General features: G+C 41.1%; 1 protein-coding gene across 5 annotated transcripts in view; it reads right to left on the reverse strand.

The window, feature by feature from the left end:
* CORIN (corin, serine peptidase) overlaps nt 1-23280 on the reverse strand; it is a 136392-nt gene that overhangs the window by 95882 nt on the left and 17230 nt on the right. For 4 of the 5 annotated variants that reach the window (XM_053403571.1, XM_053403570.1, XM_053403573.1 and 1 more), the window contains one exon: nt 1498-1642. In XM_053403571.1, the coding sequence (XP_053259546.1) occupies nt 1498-1618 (121 nt within the window). In that variant the 5' untranslated portion in view covers nt 1619-1642. Of the gene's footprint in view, nt 1-1497; nt 1643-11323; nt 11551-23280 lie in introns of those variants that run through there. The other variant, XM_053403572.1, reaches the window with a different exon arrangement.

Raw genomic sequence — 23280 nt, forward strand, 5'->3', positions numbered from 1 at the left:
ATGTGTATTTTAGTCATGCCAGCTTCTCATAGACTTACAGCATATGTTTTATTTGTAAAGAAATTTCAACTGTATTGAGGATTTCTTAACAACAATCTCACCACAGCACACTACTTGATCCCATGGTCATTATCTTTATTTCTAAAACTGTGTAATTTATTTCTAAAAGCATGAGCTATTAATTACTTGTTCATATGTATTTACTAAATTCTTCCTATCTTTCTTTTAATGTATGAGCCAACAAGACAGCCTGCATAAAATAAATGTGTCGATGTGAGTAATAAAAGTAACAAAAGTATAAAGTTTTTTTTAGTTGCAGAGCTCTCCTAACTACAGAAATCCAACATAAATTACTCCTATTCCAAACTCTGTGTAGGAAGAATTGGATTTACACCACCTTTTCTGTTGTCTAAGTTCCATTGGGTTGCTAAATCACATGACTAAGCTGAAAGGTGTTGGAATAGGATTCTCATTGCCCCACCCAACTCATATCAGGCCCCCTGAACACCCCCCCCCCTTTGGGGACTTACACCCGTATAAGTTACATCAGCTTAAGTTCCACAGTCTGAGACAGGGTGTGGGATTTATGCCATCATAGACCCAGCTCAGCCCTGACTCAGCTGGGAAAGCCCAGCACATGTCAAATCAAAACTCCCTCATCCCAGCGAACCTTGGGTTTGGATTATTTTATTCCTAGAAATACACTTTGAATATCATGTTTCTACTTTGTTAGCTTACTTGATCTTAACTCCCTTCAGTCTGTTCTCTATTTAAAGACGGATCCCTAGACTCAGTTATCAGACAATACTGTAACGCCCACCAATCATAGAATCAGAGTTGGAAGGGACCACAAGGGTCATCCAGTCCAACCCCCGGCAATGGAGGATTCTTTTGCTCATCTAAACAAAAAATGCAGAGGCTATAAAAATGTTTTACTGCAAATCATCTCCTGGGCTGAGCCCTGAAAACAAGACACACGCTCCTTTGGCCTTGCTGACGTGATCCAAATACGTTTGGCACCAGCTTGACTGCAGGAGTTGCCAGAAAGAGGCGTAGCAGACACCATCCAACCGTCTTAGGGTCTCCACTCCAGATTTGTGTAGGGTTTACTCCTTAGCCTTTTCTTCTCCCAAAGTTTTCCCACAAGGAAGTGGAGATTTAGGATCAGACCTTTCCTTCTCCTAATTGGGCTACCTTCTCAGGTTGATGAACTTTAATGCAGGATTCTCATGAACATTAAAGCTCAGACCTTACTGCAAGCATAGGTGGTTATCAAGTGACCCATGGGTCAGAGATATGAAACCCCAAAATATGCTCACCATACAACTATTAATGCCGTATTCCTCTTGCCTACCAAGAGAAGAAATTAATAACTGAACATCTTTTCTCTTAAAGTACACCGAATGCTATCGGTGCTACTTTACATTATTAAGTTAAATTACTAACAAGGTTTGTTGCACTGATCTTTTTGTCCTTGCATATGAATGTAGTACTTACCCACAAATGTAAGAAGGATCACCAGCAAAAGTATAAGAGCACAAATGCATGGAATCAATATTAGCAACAAGAGTCGAAGGTACTTGGCAGAGACAAGTTTCTGAGAGCAACCATCCTCCATGTTATCTTCATCTGTTACAGGGACCTGAAACACAGAGAAGGCTAGTTTTTAAATTTCTAACATAAAAGTTGCATCTAAGTATGGCTACTCCATGACATAATAGTGACACTAAAGCAAAATACCGTATTTTTCGCCCTATAGGACGCACCGCCCCATAGGACGCACCTAGATTTGGGGGGGGAAATAAAGAAAAAAAATTATTTCCCCCCCAGGCGCGGGGCTGGCACGGGGGAAGCCCGAAATTCCTCCGACCCCAGCCCCCAGAACAGGCTGCTGCCTGCAAGCCTTGCGAGCCCGGCGGGACCTCCCGGCGGGCGCGCGAGGCTTGCGGACATCTGCCCGAAGCACCGGGCGTGCTCCGCAGCAGGCTGCCGGCCGCAAACCTTGCACGCCCGGTGGGACCTCCCGCCGGGCGTGCGAGGCTTGCAGATAGCTTCCTGAAGCCTGGAGAGCGAGAGGGGTTGGTGCGCACCGACGCCTCTCGCTCTCCAGGCTTCAGCAAAAGCCTGCATTCGCCCCATAAGACGCACACACATTTCCCCTTCATTTTTGGAGGGGGAAAAGTGTGTCTTATGGGGCGAAAAATATGGTATACTCAACAGAATATATTTATTAAATAATTTATGATGCATTTGCGATGATTGGACAACATGCTCTTATAAGGAAACGCATGTCTGGAATGCTTTGAAGGCTGTGAGAGGGAAAATATTTTTCTGGAAACACAAAAAATCTATATATTGAGGGGCTCAAAAGCCAAATAGCTGTCCTAAAAGATTTAGAAGTGCTAATATAAAATACATTTTTCTTTTTAAAAAGAGTCTATATTTTTTGTTTTTCCTAGGATTGTAGGGCAAATGCTCAACCTTTTACAAGGTGTTTATTAGAATAGCAAGATTATTAATCCCAGATGTGGGGTCTCTGCTGAATACAACTCCTCAAATTATACAATTTCTGACGCAGGAACAACAAGAACATTAAAACAAATTTATTTTGTACTAGCTGGAGGCAAACAACGATGGGATAAAAAGAGGGCACATTTACCCACTGCCAAAACAATGCCCAATATAAGGAGGCCTTCTTTGGGAGACAAATTCTATGTAATAAGGACAATATCTCTCATAAACCAATATAAAAGACTCTTATAAAAGTCAACAATACTGACTCAAGTTACATAGTTCATTCTAATGTATATACAGTGGTTTTCACAGACTCCAGCCATCCACCAACCAAACCTGGGAAGTGAGTATTCCTTCATCCTTAAAAACCAATTCCTCTTCTCTAACCTAATACTATTCCCCTCCTCCTTACCACCCACGAAATCTGGGCATTTCTCCCAGTCCAGTAAATCAACTTGCTATCTTGTCCTCACAACAAGGCTTCATGTGGTTCTGTTGATTTAGAATGTGTGGATTTAGCCCAGGTTTTGAAGACGATTTCATTGTTTTGGTTTGTCCATTACAATGGAAACAGTGAATGAATGACAAGAATTGTATTGGAGTCTTCCTTGAAGAATTGGAAAGGATAATCAGAAGCTCAACATAGTTATTAGTGAATATTAGGGCTTAGTAAACTCTGCTGTTGCTTTCTTAAATTTCAAACATTGTTGTATAGCTTCAGTAAAAACCACATAGGATAAATTATTTTTGTTCTTTGGCATTCTTATGAACTGAAATATCTATGATGGACAAGCATTAATCCTTGCATTAAACATTTGCTTTAAAAAAATGAGTAAAGGCAAAATGCTCAGATAGAAAGAAATAACTTGGAACAGAAGTTCCATTATTTTCTCTGTTGCATTATAAAACGTAATGCAGAGTTAAAAGACTACTCCAATTTTTTCATTTTTTAAACAAATCCAATTACAGGATATCATTTTTATTAATAACCTATATAATAAATGTGGCTAATATTTAGGGGTGAAATAGTTCTGAAAATAGTGTGAATTCCAAAGCCATGAGTACAACATGAGGGAGACTATACTGAGGGAGCAGTATGTGTATGGAAGCAAGATATTAAGACCGATTTCCTTGTGAGCCTGGTCTGGTTGACAAAAATGCAATGTTGTTTCAAAACAATTCTGTGAAAATATGGAATACTGTTAAAGTGGATTTACAGAAATGGAGAAGAATGCATCTGTCACTCATGGGTAGAATTTCGGTGGTAAAGAAGAATGTATTACCTAAAATGTTGTTCCTCTTTCAGACCGTGGCAGTAATCAATTCAGTAATATGTTTTGAACAATGGCAAACAGACATTACTACAATTATTTGACAAAGGAAGAGACCAATAATAAGTTTCAATAATTTAACAGATGTAAAAGAAAGAGAAGGCTTAGCTTTACCAAATTTAAAATTGCATCATGAAACAGCATGTTTAACTTGGTTAAAAGAGTGGGTAACATTAATGAAGATTAGATTACTGGATTTGGGAGGAATTGATAGAAGATATGGGTGGCGGTGGCAGGGGATGCAGGTGGCGCTGTGGGTAAAAGCCTCAGCGCCTAGGACTTGCCGATCGAAAGGTCGGCGGTTCGAATCCCCGTGGCGGGGTGCGCTCCCGTCGCTCAGTCCCAGCGCCTGCCAACCTAGCAGTTCGAAAGCACCCCCGGGTGCAAGTGGATAAATAGGGACCGCTTACTAGCGGGAAGGTAAACGGCGTTCCGTGTGCTGCGCTGGCTCGCCAGATGCAGCTTGTCACGCTGGCCACGTGACCCGGAAGTGTCTGCGGACAGCGCTGGCTCCCGGCGTCTAGAGTGTGATGAGCGCACAACCCTAGAGTCTGTCAAGACTGGCCCGTACGGGCAGGGGTACCTTTACCTTTACCTTATGGGTGGCATTCCTATTTGTGGCATGACAAAGTCAAAGTACATAAAGACTTTCTTAATCATTATATAAGGAGGAGTCTGTTGGGGGTGTGGAGGAGGAATAAAGATCTTCTGGAACACAAAAAAACACCTATGGATATCACCAATAGGTGAACATAAAAAAAATGATTAAGTGGGCAAAAGATGTTGGACACAATATAGTTATTGCTACCTGCGAAAAGCTTCGGAAAACATGTATGAAATTTACAACATGTTATAGCTTGAAAGATGATGTACAGGTGGTATTTAACACCAAAGAAGCTAGCTCGATTGTAGAAGAATGTATCAAACAAGTGTTGGAAATGTAAGAATTGAAAGAGGTCATTGTATCACATGAGGCTGACCTGCATGGAGGCCACGGCCTTTAGGGTCATGATATATAATAGGGAAAAAATTCAAACTGATCTTTCTCAAGAAAGCCTTCCTGCTGGGGATACTGGAAAGTGAAATTCCAAAGAAAGCTTAAACTGTATTTATCTATGTAACCACTGTGGTAAGGAATCTCTATGCACAGAAGGATGAGAGAATACCCTCAAAAGAAGAATGGCTGGTGAAAACCTTGGAATATACAGAGATGGCAAAACTGACGGCACTGATAAGAGACACAATAAACAGAATCCTTTAAAGAGGACTGGAAACCCTTAAAAAAATTATTTTCCATAGGTGAAGTCCACAGCAGGGTTTGAATATTAAGAAAAAATAGCAGAACATATTGAGAAACCTGTTAAAGAGGATGAAACTGGATATGGTGGAATTATAAAATGCCATTGTCTATAATATTGAATATAAGCATTGATGATCAGTGAGTGGGAAGTCATTAATATGTAGAACTTAATATAAGTGTTGAGTAACAAAACGTAACTTTTAAGCTTGAAATAAATATATATATATATATCAATAGAAAAAAAGAGATAAATGCATGGTGATTTGAGGTGTCCAGGTGTTATTTTTACTGCATGGGGGGGGCGCACACTTCCATCTGCATTGCAATACTGATGAGAATGTGCATCTCTAATCATTGCCTCAGGCTGCATATGCAGTATTGCATGCTGTTGTATGTAAACTAAAATCCTAAAGTATAACCTGGATATAATAGCCTACTTGGCGATGTTGTTCCACTTTTTTTCATTATGTGGAACATAAGAATAATTCTGTCCACTCTTTATTTAAGAAAAACCTTACAAATTGTAAAAGCACAGAAAATGGCAGATATTTCTAAAAGGGACAAAGTATATTTTCACTTTTGGCATTAGCAAAATCACAGAAAGCAGCTGTCCCAAAATGTTGCTGTTTCCTAAATCATCATTTCAATAAGTAAGTCCTCATTTATAAACAACATGTTATGTTTGTTATGAGAATGTAATTAGTACCATGTTGATAAATTATACAAGAAATATGTCTTTGTACAGTTGAAAATAGCTGTGGAAATTCCATATGACAAGCTGGTTTTCACATACTGCTATTGTTATCTTTACATCTGTTATTAATAATTCCATTCATTTCAAGTATTTCATTTAAAAAATATAAACAGATGTGTAAACAGTTAACCTTTTATAAACTGCTGAGATTAAGAGAATTAAGAAAATGTAAGGGCAATGATCAGCAACTGGCAGTTCTGGTGCAAAACATGTGAGATTATCATCTAGTCTCCAGTTCAGTGAAGTATATAGTGACAGGTGAACTAACTAAGCAAATTAAAAAGTTTGCACATGATTTGCTTAAAGATTGGAGAAGGCTCTAAAACCACTGGAGGCCTCCATAAGAGATAGATCGAACAAGGCAGCAGACACATCTGTGACAGCTAGTGAAGTGCTGGACTTGGGGCTGCAAATCCAGACCCATCTTGGAAAGCTGACAGATGCAATACTTCAGATGAAGCTGAAGGACCAGCAAGACCAGAACTGCTATTAAAAAATTCACTTATCCGAAGTCCCTGAATGAGAAGAGAAGTGCAAGAAAACAGACTTTCTGATCAGGTTCCCCAGCCTGCTGTAAACCAACAAATGCAAACCATAGCCCCACTGAACAGAGAACTCTCCCTGAATGCAACTGCCTGAGACATTTGGATCAACCAACAGAGGCAGTAAGACAATAACCACAAATATACATACAAGAATAGACTGATTAAATCAATGATATACCAAAATAGAAGATGCTTCAAGTTTGGAAACAAGGACAACTGTTGTTAACTAGAGCAGCAAAATATTCTTACTACAAATAAAATAGTGCTGATACGATCTGCCCCACAACCAAGAGCTGATAGGATCTGCTCAATTGAGTTCAGGCTTTGCAGCCCCTATGAATGCTTATATACATACAACTCTCCAGACAGACATAGTTTACAAGAGAGCCCTTAAGTCCAGAAAACAGTGGATTTTGGAACAGAGCAATATTCTTTGACGAAACGGCCACAGCAGTTAAAGAGCTACAGAATTGAAAAACCACTGGGAAATATGGGCTAGGTGGAGCATTCTATTAGGCTTTTTGCAGGCCTGAATTTAAATGACGAGAGGCCCTAGGCTACTCCATTTGTGAGGCCCCTCCCAATCCCCCACCCTCACAACTGGAAGAAAATGGAAGAACGTTATAAACAAAATTGAGTGAAGCCAAGGATGAAGACAGGTATTTAAAATTCTGCAATTCACAATTTCTCCTCTAAAGGACGTAAGATGTTATTGTCAAATAGGTAAAGGTAAAGGGATCCCTGACCATTAGGTCCAGTCGTGACCAACTCTGGGGTTGTGGCGCTCATCTCGCTTTATTGGCCGAGAGAGCCAGCGTACATGTGGCCAGCATGACTAAGCTGCTTCTGGCGAACCAGAGCAGCACACGGAAACGCCGTTTACCTTCCTGCCGGAATGGTACCTATTTATCTACTTGCACTTTGACGTGCTTTTGAACTGCTAGGTTGGCAGGAGCAGGGACCGAGCAACAGGGACCAAGCAACGGGAGCTCACCCCGTCACGGGGATTCGAATGGCCAACCTTCTGATCGGCAAGTCCTAGGCTCTGTGGTTTAACCCACAGCGCCACGGTGATTTTAAAAAATGCATAAATGTTAAAATTAACACTGAAAAACTTTTGCAATAACAGAACTTTGTAAACCTTTTGTGGAATAAGCATTAATTTTTAGGAAAATGAAGTTGTAATGTTATTCTTTTTTAAAAAAAACTAGTTTACAAATTATATTGCCTGGGAAATGTAAATAATATGATCACGATTACCTGACAGTGTGGCACTTTTAGAATCTACTTTATGTTTTCATTAAACAGTTTTTAAAAACATATTAAGAAGTAATACAGTAAGACTAAAAATGTTTTTTCCCTAGCCTTCCTTATAGCAAAATCATCCAAAACGTCATCAAAAAATTTTTGTCTAAATTTGTCACTTTCAATGTACAGAATGCTCAATGCAGACAACCTCTCTTGAGACATCGTGGCCCTTAATTCATTTAGTCTTGAAAAACTCCTCTCCCGAGCTGTTAGTGACCATAAAGCTAAGAAATAGCCACAAGACTGTTTCCACATTAGGAAAGGCCATCTGAATTTTTTCTTTGTATATAATTTGATAAAAATAATTTAAACACTTTCTTTGGCCATCTTCGAAACGAGAGAAAGAACAGGAAAGTAGATCCTGTGCGTGGAGAAGATGGAGAAATGCTATTGGGCGACAGAAAGGAGGAGGAACTGCTCAACATTTACTTTACTTCCAAACTTTACACAAAAGGAAAGCAATGCCCAACCTGGTGATAAAAGAATAAATGATGCAGGGAGGGAGCTGCAGCCCAAGATATAAGTATAAAAAAGAGAGGTGGTAATGGATCACCTCGCTACTTTAAATGGATTCAAATCCAGGGCCTGATGAACTGCACCCAAGGATGTTAAAAGAACTTGTGTTGTGTCAGAACTCGTCTATAAGCTTTCAGAATTCTTGGAGAACAGGTGAGACCCCTGTGGACTGGAGGTGGGCAATGAGGAGTCTGAAAGGTAACATGATAACAACAAATATGTAAAGGGCCGTGATATGGAAGATGGAGCAAGCTTGTTTTCTCTTGTTCCAGAGGGTAGGAACCAAACAAACGATCTCAAATTATAATAAAGGAGATTCTGACTAAACATTAGGAAGAACTTTCTGACAGTAAGAGCTGTTTAGCAGTGGAACGGACTACTTCAAAAGGTGCTGAACACTCCAATGGAGGTTTTTAAGCAGGGGTTGGATGGCTATCTGTCAGGGATTCTTTAGTTGTGGTGCTTGAATTGCAGGGGGGTTGACTTGATGACCCTTGGGATCCCTTCCAGCTGTACAGTGCCATGATTAAAAACAAAACAGTCCGTGCCTATAGGCTTACTATCGAAAAAACACAACACAAAAGGAGGGCAGAGACAAAATGTATGGCATTAGTATATGGATTGTAACCTGGCAACACTTGCAGAGTATGCAGAAATTAAGCAGATAATTATGTTCAAATAAGGCATGTCAGAAGGTAGGGGTAGCTAACTTTTTTGTCTAGAGGACTGTATTCCCTCTTGGCTAACACTCCAATAGCTACATGCCAGCAGCAAGTATGCAAAAGTAGTTGTGGCCACCCCCCACCGCATCCTCCTATTCACACATACACACAAAGGTACAAACACAACCCTCTGAGTAGAGGAGTTGTGGTCCCCTCTCCAGTCAAATGATCAATCTGATGACTGATGACGCTGGACTTCACACACACACCCCCCCAGTGCTGTGGCTACTACCATTTGGGTTTGAAGGAGAGTGACAACTGTTCCAATTAACTTTGCTAAATCACAAAAATATTAAATACTGTTAATGTGTGAAGGATTATTTTTAATTGGGGTATTGGGTCCCCACAGTAAATTTGGTTCTCTGGTATGTAGGTATCTGACAAGACTTTGAAAGGGTTCTCATTCTGTAAGGCCTAATACTCAACTTTAATTTCTGTAGGGGAAACAGCAAAAGAAATAAATTAACTGGTGCAGAATAACCGAATCTTCTTATGCCTTCTATTCTCCAGAGGATGCAATAGTCTACTTGAAGCCTAAATTAGGACCCATTCACATATGTTTTCTCATTCCTGGCAGCATGGAATTCCTGTACAAGTATGTAGTTGGAATAATGCCAGTAAGGGAATTACACATCAGTGATTCCAGGAAGAGAAAATATCTTTGGTGTGCAGTTCCCTTTTGGTACCATCCCAACAAACATTTGAAGGGGAATCCCATTACACGACTCAACCTATAATGGAGAATTAAATGTCTATAATGAATCCTGATTTTCTCCAAAAGCAGTCGTCATTGTAAAAAGGAGGAAAGGAAGAAATGGAAGCTGCTTAATTACAGTGGTAACTAAAATAGACAAAAACATTTATGACCACAGATTATTATTGTTGTGTACAATACTGCAGTAACTAAGATACCCATGTACTTGGGAATATCAGCTGAATATTGATGATACATGCACATTTTTTAATGTATGTTTTGCCATAGTATCAAAAAGCTTAACAAGGCACAGGCAATAACATATTAGTTAAAATATTTGTATCTGAAGCTGTCCTAATACAAGTTAAAACAATTAACAAGAATTTCTGTTTCTAGTCAGTTGTACAGGTTCATAGAAATTCCACATACTTGAATGTCTAGAAATAACTCTGAACTGGGTCTAGTTTAAAATTACCCTTAAATCAGAGTTGAGGGGAGAGGAGGGGGAAATTTTCAAATTTAGCATGATGTCTTTAGTCTCAAATCAACAATAACTTATAGATACTCTACATTTTGTTAGATATTGATGCTGAATGACTGAACATGAGCTTGTTCTCAGTAACATAATTATTTCTTCCTTTCTAAGGTTATGAAAAGATGCAAGCGTTTCTGACCGTGTTTCTCAGCTGATTGTTGAGAAATTACATTTTAGTAAGTTTATTATTTATACAACGCTTATGTGTCCCCAATAACACATACATCCTCTCAACATTTCTCCGCATCTATTTTGGGCATAACCCCTCTTCAGTTTAGTCTTGCTTACATGCCTTTATTTTTGTTCCAAATTGAAACTTTATATCGAGGCAATTATGGAAAGAGAAGACATGCAAAACCTGAACAAAGGCACTTCCCCTTAAAAACAGGCGAGCGTGGCGGGATTCCTAAAAACTTGTTGCATTAAAAAAAAGAGAATAGAAGAGTAAAAACCTAATTGCTGAGTTACATTTACCTTTGGAGACGTTTCCTTTTGGATTTTGCAAATGCAGAAAAACGAGGAAGTAGCAGTAAACTACCATAAAGCAATATTAAAAAAAAAAAAGGTCTGGCCACCCTGTTTCACCTACCAGACAACAGGGCAACTGGGTAGGCACTTGGTGACCTCATGGAATCCTCATGGCTCATGAAATCCATTAGATTACAAACCATGTGGTGGTGATCGTGAAAGGAAAGAGTTTCACTAGCGGGCGGGGGGACGGGTTAATATGGCAACCTTACAGGAGTCACTTTGGTGGGCTTTGACGGGCAGAAATGAAGCATGCGAAGCTTTAAAAATAAATTAAAAAGTTATGTGGAAAGTTTCCTATCTCGCAGTTGTTCAATTCCCCAGAAGGCGCGGCGGTGGAGGGCGAGGAGAGAGAAATATGGCTGCTCTCCCTGGATGCCTCCTGTCCTCACGTGAAGCAAAACTCGACGGCAGGCTTTGGCAGGGAAATAGGGCCTCTTTCGGCACCCGGAGAAAAAGCCTGCCTCTACATGGATTCCCGAGGGCCGTGACTGGAGCGAGGCTTCTTCCCTCAGCGGCGCCGGCGTCCCCGGGCGCTCTATTTTTACGGCGACATTTTTCATTATTATTTTTTACCTCAGACTTTCCATTGCGCGGGGGAAGCGCTGAGGCCCCGGGAATCTGACATCTCAGCTTCGCTCCCGCTATTTATAGCGGCGGGGTTGCCCCGGCCGGCTGCTGTGCGCTTCTTTCCCCTCAGGGAAGAGAAAAATAATATGACACCGACAGGTCAGGTCTCTCTTTCAGCCGACATCTCTGAGGGAATCCCCTTCTCGTCTTCCGACGGCAGGCCCACCCCCTCCACCGGCCTCCTGTTCCCGTTGCCGCGCTTTTGCTGAGGTAACAACTTAAACGGGGGCTTGGATAACAAGAGTTATCTCCGTGTGCTGGTTCGCGCCCACTTCCATGGACGTTATTTAGGATGCCCAAAAGTGTCCAGAGAAAGCGACCCCTAGGCCCAAATAAGCTTTTTGCATTGCAGGGTCTGGGGTGCGTTTGCAGGAAACAGCAGCAGATGCTAAAAAAAAAATCAACAGATTTATTATTGCATAATAATAAAGTCTGCATGGGTTTGGCTGCCTTTTAAGGCGCTGCAAGCTTTCGTTGGCTTTGTAAGTTTGCAGTCTAATGCAGCTGCTACTCTGGATTTTGCAATTCGGATTAATATACCCCCCCCCCCACCCAATAACTGAGACGGATGCCTAGGGGGAATTTTTTTTCACACCTGTGAGATTTATGTGCATCCTACGGCAATCACAGGGAACCTGGAAAACTTGTCAAGCAGGCACCCCCTTTTTCCGACACGTAAACTCCCCCCCCCCAATATCAGATAGTTGGAGGCTTTTTGTTGTGGTTAACTATGGTAGGAGAGGAAAGCAATGGCTTTTAAAAATAATAATCTTGTTTTCTTGGGATGAGCAAAAACGTCTGAGGTTCAGCCTGCGCCCCCAGCTCTGTGCCATTTATAAACTGCATAATGGACACAAATTTGCAGCATAGTGATGCACTTATTATAAAAGCTACTCCAGATTTCTATGCAGGGAGGAAGTGAGATATTGGGACCCAGTAGGATCAATCCCTGTATCTATACCTAAATTCGTATGACCATAGAATTGGAGTTGGAGTGGAGGGTCTTGTTGTAGGCCGTCTAGCCCAACCACCTGCTCAATGCAGGAAATCCAGAGCTAGAGTTTCCCAAACAGATGGCTGCCCAGCCTCGGCTTAAAGAACCTCCTGGGAAGGAGAACTCATCACTCCCCCCCTGTTATCTGGTCTCATTGCTGCTCGTTATTTTCCTAATGTCCAACCACAATCAACCTGCCCATGTTACTCAAGTCCATTAGATCTAGTCCTGCCCTCTGGGACAAGCAAGAATAAGCATTTGTCCTCTTGCTACAGTGACAGCCCTTCCAAGTATCTGAAGAGGGCTTTTTTGTGTTCCTTCAGTCTTGCCTTCTTTTAGGCTAAACATCTACAGATCCTTAAGCCTTCCCTTAGAGGACTTACTTTGCTGACCATCTTCATTGCCCTCCTCTGAACCCATTCCAGTTTATCTACATCCTCCTTAAATTGTGATGCCCAGAACTCGACACAGTATGGCAGCTGAGTTATGACTAGTGCAGAGTAACGTGGAACTACTATTTCCTGTACGTTGGAAACTTCTATTAAATAAGACTAAATAGGCACTTCTTTTTTTGCAGCCACATTGCACTGCTGGCTTGTGGTCAGCTCACTTATGGTAGCTAGATATTTCTTCACCTATTCCTTATCAGTCACGTACCTATTAGTCTCACTGGTTACACGCAGTTGTACACTGTTTTCTCCCTTGGAAGAAAACAGGAGCTAAATTAGAGTCCATCTTCTCTTTTTGTGACCTGCTAACACCCTTACTAAGACGCGGGTAGTGCTGTGGGTTAAACCACAGAGCCTAGGACTTGCCGATCAAAAGGTCGGCAGTTCGAATCCCCGTGACAGAGTGAGCTCCCGTTGCTCGGTCCCTGTTCCTGCCAACCTAGCAGTTCGAAAGCATGTCAAAGTGCAAGTAGATAAATAGGTACTGCTTCGGCAGGAAGGTAAACGGCGTTTCCATGCGCTGCTCTGGTTCGCCAGAAGCGGCTTAGTCAGGCTGGCCACATGACCCGGAAGCTGTATGCCGGCTCCCTCGGCCAAGAAAGTGAGATGAGCGCCGCAACCCCAGAGTCGGTCACGACTGGACCTAATGGTCAGGGGTCCCTTTACCTTTACTAGCACCCTTACTGCATGACGGCCTATGGTTCCCTTCCACTTCCTTCCTGTTGTAGCACTTGTAACCCACATTAGGTCCATAGTATTCAGCTACAAATTGGCTGAATAAATACAGAGTGGTGGAATGTGTCTGTGTGCACGTATGCTCATGCACTTGTGTGTGTCATTTTTTAAAAAAATGAGCTATTTTGAATTGGGAATTGAATGACTTTATATTCCAGAATATGGTATATTGATTATTATTGGGTATGAGTGACAGTTAACAGGTACAGCTAGTTCACTAGCTATGGCCCCTTTTGGATGGAGATGATTTGGCCACAGTACTCTATCCTCTGGTAACTTCCAGACTGCATTATTGCAATGTGCTCTGTGTGGGGCTGCACTGGACGACCACTCAGAAACTTCAGCTGGTTCGAACTGCAGCAGCCAGATCACCAGCAGATGCCAGAGCAGGTGATTATTAATATAATTTTGGCTTTAATACTCATAGACTTTGGAATAATTCCACAACATTCAGTGAAACTACTCCAGCTCAAGGATAGCCCTCCATATGCTGTTTGCCGACACCTTCTAAGTGACAAAAGACTTCCCTACTGCCAAGTGAATAAACATGCTACAGTTGCAAACTGCTATGGGAGCATAAGAAAGAATAACAGGCTGTTTTTCACTGCTTGAATTGCCAGGCCAAGGGAGGAGGAATGTGTTTCCTCTTTGGGAGAAAAAGAGTGTGGGCAGCTCCAATGAGGAATGGCTATTTATTTCCCATAAAACTATACTGGCCTCTGGGGTAGATTGCAGAAGCATTCTGATCCAGAAAGAAAAATATTGATTATTTAAAACTGGGAATAGATTGAGGTGATGTTTAAAGACATAAACTGCAGGGCTAAACATCAAGGTCTTGCACAAATAACTCTTGAATTTACTTTTTATCAACTGTAGTTCAGACTTCCCTCAATAGATGGACTGGAAAAAAAACACCAGACCTGGCAAAATTCCAGAACATGGCTTTATCAAATTGGAGTGATCGCATACGTTTCAGTCCTGGAAAATTCAAATTGTTTCAGTCATTCATAAGATACTCCTGCAAGAAAGAGCGCTCTCAATTGGAATGGTTCCATTACAGGAGAAATGATACTTTAAAAATAAACAAGATAGGAAAGCTTCATTCAGTCACAGAAAAGATTCCACATAGAGAATGAAGCAAAGGTACCAATGACTTCTTTGTTCCAAAGTTATTTTGGTGCATGAAGCTTTAAGGCTCACATTGCCCAATTCAAAGTGTTGGATTTAACCTACAAAGCTTTATACAATTTAGGATCCCAATACCTCATGGACTACCTTTTCTTATATGAACCACCAAGAACTCTATGTCCCTCTCCCCAGAGAGGTTTAGAGAGCGGCAAAGAGAAAACAGTTTTTGGGTGGCAGCCCCCTCATTTGTTGAATGCTGACCCCAGGGAGGTGCCCAATGAAGTACTTAAAAAAATCTGTAGGCATTTGAGTATTAATACTGTTGTGGTTTTTATGGTCATTTAAGCAAGATTTTTGGGTGATCAATCTTGTGCTGTACGTAGAGAGGATAATTTCATTTATTATTATTAGTGCCTAATTAACTTGTTATTGCTAATTTTAAATGCTACATTGCTATCATTTACATTTGTATAGTTAGTATTCTTGTACACCACTTTGACACTTTTGTAGAAAGAAGCAAGTAAAATAATATATTGGCAGCTCCTCCATATTGGGAAGTCACATAGATATGGGATGCAAATAACAAGGTCTCCCTTTATCTCCTCTTACCTATAAATATTAACATATCTTCATGGGAAAAATCAGTTATACAAGTACTGCTGCTGCTGCTGCCATAAACATTATAGCGTCTGGATCTGTTATGCATGCTATGCAGTGTCCCCAGATGGACCAAAAGTATTGTTGCACACCACCCCAATCTCTGAGCAATGAGAGATTCCGGGGTTCCAGGCACTCACCCAGGGTTGGTGTTTCCTTTTGTGAATGAGGCACAGCAGTGACTGTGGTCTCTGTATTTTACAGTTCATTTACACATACAGTGGTACCTCAGGTTACATATGCTTCAGGTTACAGACTCCGCTAACCCAGAAATAGTACCTCGGGTTAATAACTTTGCTTCAGGATGAGAACAGAAATCGTGCTCTGGTGGCAGCGGGAGGCCCCATTAGCTAAAGTGGTGCTTCAGGTTAAGAACAGTTCCAGGTTAAGAACAGACCTCTGGAACGAATTACCCGAAGTACCACTGTATATACAACCTGAGCCAATGATGGAGGGGCTGACAACATTAGCACCCGAAAGGGTCTTGTTCCTCCCATAGCTGCAACCTTGGATTCAAGCAGAAATCAGCCGCGATTCTCTCTGCCTTTCCAACCTGCAGCTTTTTCCTCTAGGTCACATCACAGCAAACTCTGCCCTCCAACTCAGGCTTTGTCCTTCTAACTAAAGAAGGGCCCCTACCCAGTTGCCATCTGGCACAGAGCCCCCTTTCCTCTGTTGTCTCAATGGCCGGATCACCCAGGCGATTACCTCATCAGGAAGCTAGCCTGGCTTGATTAGCCTTTAACACTTGCTAGGACTATAGGAGTCTGGCACCCACAAACTCATAAAGCTGTTTAGATTTGATGAAGATTCATTGTCACTGAAGTTGGTTAGACCAGATTGTTTGAAGAGTTGTGGATCCAAGCGTTATTTGGGTATCTGAAGAAACCACTTGTTTGTAAGAGGACCTAAAACTTCAGTCAAATGCAGGGAAGCGGCAGTAAGTATGTGGCCTGAGCATACTTTCCGTGCAAGCTTATACTTGTCTCCTCAAAAGAAAATGCCATTGAGATCAGTGGAACTTACTCCCATGTAACTGAATAGGATTTATCCCTTACTTAAGTGCAAACCTCACCAAACTCTGTGGAACTGAAGAAGCCTGCATTGTACCATATTTCTTTAAGGTCCTTTGTGGTTCAGGAGTGTTTTTAAGCATTGCTGTTAGACTAGTGTACTGTGATTGGAAGCAGTTAAATGTCAAAACCAGGTGGTGCTTTGCAGGTCCTTTCCAACCTATGAGGTTTAAGGTATTGATCGGGAACTATCTGTTGCCAACTTAATTGGACATAAGCGGCTGCGTGAAAACAAGCGCTAACAAACTCACCCATTTTCCGCTTTAGTTTGCTTTGCTACGTGTAACTGTTCACCTCTTAGGAAATTAGGAATTACCCTTGTTGCTGACTCTCTATTGGAAAGAGAGAAGAGGACTTCCGGAGGCGGCGCAAAACCGTGATGGCGGACCTCTTCGAGCTCTGAAGAGGGGCACCGCAGAAAAGGGTTGCTCGCGACGGCGCAGCGGCAACCCATCAAGATAAACCACGGGCAGAGTGAGTCCGTGGCCGTGGGACCCGGCGGGCACCTGGAGCGACCCCGAAATCACAAAAGGAACCCCGTAAGGGGCTCCGGAGTGAAGGAGGGGGAGCGGTGCTGTGGGTTCATCGCTCTTTCTGCGGAGGCGAAGCCGCGCGGCTGTCACGGATGAGCGCTGACCTTTCTTCCAAGAAACATCGGGCTGAAACATCAAACCCGTGAGTAAGGACCTAAGATTCTACAAATCAAATCGGAAAATTTGGCTAAAAACGGGAGACGAGAAAGAGGAAGTCCGTCTTCCGACACTGCTTTCAAGATCAAAGCAGACGGTCTAAAGAGCGGAAAGCGCTGTGAACAGGGAAGCTTTGAAGCTTTAAATCGGGACTTTCGTGCACATTTGAATTTTATTTTTAAAGAATAAATACAGCATAAAATTGACCTGGAGCGGACACCCCAAGGGCAAGGGAAGACTCTAACCCCAAATTCTCGGGTGGCCGGGTAAAGTTGTTTAAACTGCGGAACTGTTGCAAGCTTCCAGATACTTTTGTAACTGGATAGTGTAATTTTGAGCTCACCTAGCTGAAGTGGATACAATTGCAGGCACCTTGCTGGAACTTTGTTATATGTTTAAAAGGGCTCTGCAGGACCTTTCTTTTAGCGTGCTGGAACTAATTTGCTTTTAAAATTGTTTTTAAAGTTGGAACAAAGAGACTTTAATTGCGGAAAGTTACCTTCTTCTTACTAAAACTTTGGTGGCACTCCCCCTAGAGGACATTGGGAATATAGAGGCCTGGGAAAGTTTCTCTGTTTACCTTCTCTCAATAGACTGTTTTTAATTCTGGACTTGCCTTTCCCATGGGATTACAACACTTGACCTTGAACGTTGACTGATGAGTGGCACAGGAAAGACAAGAGCAGCCAAAGCTAAGGAAGCTAAGGAGAAAGAGAAAGCAAAAAAGCAAGCACAGCTTTTGCAAACAACTTTAACTCAGGGACGTAGATTATCAGTTCCAGCTGTGCTTGCGACACAAAAAGTAGAAACCGAAAAGCCTGAAAAATCTGAAGAGGAAGATATGGCAGCAGGAGGAGCTGAGGCAGTACTGAAACAAGTTTTGGAACAATTGTCAGCAATAAATCAAAAAATTGATAACCAATCAACAAAAATTGACCAAGCAACATCCTCGATCCAGAAATTGACAGATCAGGTTTCCCAACATACCCAAGCAATTGAAAAATTGCAAGGAGCAACAGAAGAGAATCGTAAACTGGCAGGGGAAGCCGTTCAAATTGCAACATCAGCTAAAAAAGAAGTCGAGGAAGTTAAAGCGGAAGTCAAGCCTCTTCATAAACAGATAGGAGACCAACAAACCTATCTCTCGTTGGTGGAATTGAAAAATCGCGAGACCAACCTCAGACTAAGGGCAGTCCCAGAAATTGAACAAGAAGATTTGAAAGGACTTTTGACAACAGAGTTTACAAAGTTCTGGGACTTAAAAGAAGAAATTGATTTCAAAATTGTATCGGCTTTTCGGTTGGGAAGATTAGTAAGAAAAGATAGATCCAGAGACTGCTTAATAGCTTTGAGATCAAGGGAGGAGAGAGACAAAATACTAGGCCTACACTTCAAAAACTCAATTGTGATACAAGAGAAAAGGGTGGAAATTTACCGAGATATTCCTAAACAGTTATTGGACTTGAGAGCCACCTACTCAGATTTGGCTAAGTTGCTGAGACTCAACACAATTCCTTACAGGTGGGAGTTCCCACAAGGGCTATCATTCACTTACAAACAGAAGAAGGTTAAAATAAGATCACCAGAGGACTTACAAAAGTTCCAGCACGATCACGGAGAAGACCTCCAAAAAGAAGCAGCAGCTAATTGGCCTATACCCAACCCAGGTGGAGCAATACCTGCACCTTCGGAACCAGAGGAGAAAGAAGATACACCGCTCTAGGTGTAGCAGAATAGTTCAGGATGTCTCTGCGGCTACTCAGTTGGAATATAAATGGCGGAAATTCCCCGGAGAAAAGAAGGAGGTTATTTCACATATTGAAGAAAGAACAATTGGACATTATTTGCCTACAAGAAACCCATGTGACCAGGCTCCACAGGAAGGTTTTGGTAAATAAAAGATTAGGCCAAGAATTTATTTCGTCTGACAAAGTAAAGAAAAGAGGAGTGGTGATCTACGCTAAGGAGAGCCTGATACCCAAATTTCTATTTAAGGATGAACAAGGAAGAATTTTGGCAATTGAAATTCAAACCCAAGGAGAAAAAATATTGATATTAGGAATTTATGCCCCAAATGACGGGAAATCAGAATTTTTCAAGAAGCTGCATGAGACGTTGCTGGACTATCTGGATTATGCTAACATCATAATGATGGGAGATATGAATGGAGTGGTGTCTACACATATGGATAAGTCTTACAACCAAAACTTAACATCAGACGGCAGACTGCCCAAAACTTTTTTCGAACTGACTGACAATCTGGACTTGATCGACATATGGAGGACAAAGAACCCCCTAGGTAAAGAAGGAACTTTTTTCTCTGAGGCCCACCTGTCTTGGTCAAGGATCGACCAAATCTGGACCTCCAGGGGGCTGGCACCCAAGACTAAAAAGGTGGAAATCTGCCCAAAAACATGCTCCGACCACAACGCCTTGAAAATAGAACTTAGATTAACTCAACCCGGTTCCTTCAGATGGAGAATGAATGACACACTACTAAGAGATCAAGAGATTGTGAAAAAGGCCCAAAAAACATTAAAGGACTATTTTGAGATAAATCTGAATACTACAGTTGAAAAAAGAACGATCTGGGACGCAAGCAAAGCTCTTATGAGAGGGTTTCTGATACAACAGAATTCAATCAAGAAAAAACTCTGGAACGGAAAGAAGGACAAAATATTGGAGAAAATACACCAAGGAGAAAAAAAACTGAGAACCAAACCAAAGTCCAAGGAGGTGCTGAGAGAAATTAAATTCCACCAAGCAGAATACTCAAAATTGATTAATCAGGAGATTGAATGGAAAATAAAACAGATGAAGCAAAGATCTTTTGAATCAGCAAATAAATGTGGAAAGCTGCTAGCTTGGCAGCTGAAAAAAAGACAAAAGCTAAACACGATAACAAATCTAGAGATTGATGGAAGGATCGTACAGAAACCAGAAGAAATTAGGAGGTGCTTCCACAGATACTTCAAAGAACTGTATGCACAGGGGCCCCAGAAAGAATCAGAGATAGATCAATTTTTAAAGATAAATGGACTATCAAAAATAACTCAAGATAAAAGATCAATCTTGAACTCTACAATAACCTCACAGGAAATTGAAGGTGCCATTCAGAATATGCAACTAGGCAAATCTCCAGGCCCGGATGGACTTACCTCCAAATATTACAAGGTTCTGAAGGACTATTTGATACAACCTTTGTTGGAGGTATGTAACCAGATTATGGATGGGAAGAGGGCACCAGAAACGTGGAAAGAAGCCTTCATCACATTGATACCTAAGTCAGAATCTGAAAAGACTCAGCTTAAAAACTACCGTCCCATCTCACTCCTAAATGTGGATTACAAAATATTTGCAGACATTTTGGCAAATAGACTTAAAAAAGTCTTAAATGAAGTAATTCATAAAGACCAAGCTGGCTTTCTCCCTGGTAGACATTTATATGAGAACACTAGAAACATCATTGACATTTTAGAACTTTTGCAGACTAACAGGAACACAAGGGCGGTGTTAATCTTTATTGATGCGGAGAAAGCATTTGACAACATATCTTGGATGTTTATGAAGAAGAACTTGGAAGGGATGGGAGTGGGACGGGGGTTTGAGAATGGATTACATGCAATCTATTCAGAACAAAAAGCTAAATTAATAGTGAACAATGTGGTGACGGAGGAATTTAAAATTGAAAAAGGGACACGACAAGGGTGCCCTCTATCCCTTCTGTTATTTATTTCAGTCCTGGAGGTGCTATTGAATATGATCAGAGAGGACCGGTTGGTACAAGGGATAGAGGTCGGAGTGAAACAATATAAACTGAAAGCTTTTGCAGATGACCTAGTTTTGACACTGCAGGAGCCAGAATCCAGTACAAAAAGAGTTCTCGAACTTATATCTGAATTTGGTCGGGTGGCGGGATTTAGGTTGAATAAACAAAAAACTAAGGTTCTGACCAAAAATTTAACAATTACAGAAACAGAGGGGTTTCAGAGAGAAACAGAACTGAATGTGGTTAAAAAAGTGAAATACCTTGGGATCTATTTGTCCTCCAAGAATTTGAATTTATTTAAGGATAATTATGAGAAATGTTGGTTGGAAGTTAAAAAGGATTTAGAAATTTGGTCAAGATTGAAACTTTCCTTGTTGGGAAGAATTGCAGCTATAAAAATGAATGTGTTGCCGAAAATGTTATTTTTGTTTCAAACCTTACAGATCGTGGACAGAGTGGATTGCTTTGGAAAATGGCAGAAGGATATATCTAGATTTATCTGGCAGGGCAAAAAGCCCCGAATAAAGTTTAAAATATTAACAGACTCGAAAGAAAGAGGGGGGTTTGCCCTGCCGGACTTGAGGTTGTATTATGAAGCTGCAGCCTTCTGCTGGCTGAAAGATTGGTTTTTGTTGGAAAACACCGATGTCCTAGATCTGGAAGGTTTTAATAATGCTTTTGGATGGCACGCATACCTATGGTACGACAAGGTTAAAGCACATAAATTGTTTAAAAGCCACATTGTCAGAAAAGCAATTTTTGCAGTCTGGATGAAATATAAAGACTTACTAGAGAGTAAAACTCCGAGGTGGCTATCACCAGTGGAGGCCAAGGCCCGAAAAAGACCCAATATGGAGGCCTATTGGCCGAAATATTGGGAATTGACTGAAAAAATTGGAGACAATTGGAAGTTGCAGAGCCAGGACAAACTAAAAAATAAGGTGCGAGATTGGCTACATTATGCTCAAATTCAAGAGGTTTTCAAAATGGACAAAAAAGTTGGTTTCCAGGTGGAAAAGTCGAAACTAGAGACAGAATTGTTAGAACCAAAGACAAAGCTGTTATCTAGAATGTATAACTTGCTGCTTATGTGGAATTTACAGGATGAGACAGTTAAATCTGCTATGATTAAATGGGCACAGGATGTTGGACACAACATTATGTTTGAAGACTGGGAAAGGTTATGGAACACCGGAATGAAATTCACGGCCAGTACGGCCTTGAAGGAAAACATTATGAAAATGATATACCGGTGGTACATGACCCCAGTCAAGTTAGCTAAGATACATCACCTGTCTGACAATAAATGTTGGAAGTGTAAGGAAGCAGAGGGGACTTTCTTTCACCTCTGGTGGACATGCCCAAAGGTTAAGGCTTTCTGGGAAATGATTTACAATGAGTTGAAAAAGGTATTTAGGTATACCTTTCCCAAGAAACCAGAGGCCTTCCTGTTGGGCATGGTAGACCAGAAAGTGTTAAAGAAGGACAGAACTTTGTTTATGTATGCTAGTACAGCAGCAAGAATACTCATCGCAAAGAACTGGAAGACACAAGATTTACCCACGCTGGAGGAATGGCAGATGCAGTTGATGGACTACATGGAGATAGCTGAACTGACCGGCAGAATCCGAGATTTGGATGTAGAAACAATTGAGGTGGACTGGAAAAAGTTTAAAGACTACTTGCAAAAGTATTACAAACTGTATGAATCTTAAGACGGTGCATGATTTGGAAATGATACGCTTTAGCAATTATGATTAAGTAAATAGTAAACTAAGTGATAAAAGAGAAAAGGAGATAATATGAAATTGAACATGTTACGTTTATTTTAAAGGTATAAAAATTGTGACATAATACATTGAATATAGATACATAACATGTAAAAGTTACAATAAGGTATGACATAAGGTAACAAATTGCTGACATTGTTAATATAAAGAACGCAGAATCGGAAGGGGTGGGGAAGTCCAAGTTGGGATTTTTGTTAAAAAAAAAAAAAATGGTTTCTTGTAAACTCCTTATTTGTTTGTAATGTATAAAATTTGGAAAGAAACGTAATAAAAAATATTATAAAAAAAAAAAAAAAGGAAAGAGAGAAGAAAAAGCGGACTGACACAAGACTTACATAAATCACTTTGTATTCTGAAGGCGCTACGGAAATAGGGAACACGATAACCCCTTTGCTTTGTTAAACCCTGGATCCACGCTCACTGCGGGTGACGGTTTCGGAGAGAAAAGGTCGATTTTGGAAAGACAACGCTACAAAAGAAAAGCCAAGTATCTCAGCGGATCAGTCCTCCCAAAGAATTAAGTGAATTGGAGAGGAAGAACGAGCAAAAACTAACTCAGGTGACAGATCGGTTTTGTTCTGATCTCTTTGTCCCACTGAAGAAAGGAAGAATCCAGACA

The sequence above is a fragment of the Podarcis raffonei genome, chromosome 9, assembly GCF_027172205.1.
Source record: "Podarcis raffonei isolate rPodRaf1 chromosome 9, rPodRaf1.pri, whole genome shotgun sequence".
Lineage (NCBI taxonomy): Eukaryota > Metazoa > Chordata > Lepidosauria > Squamata > Lacertidae > Podarcis > Podarcis raffonei.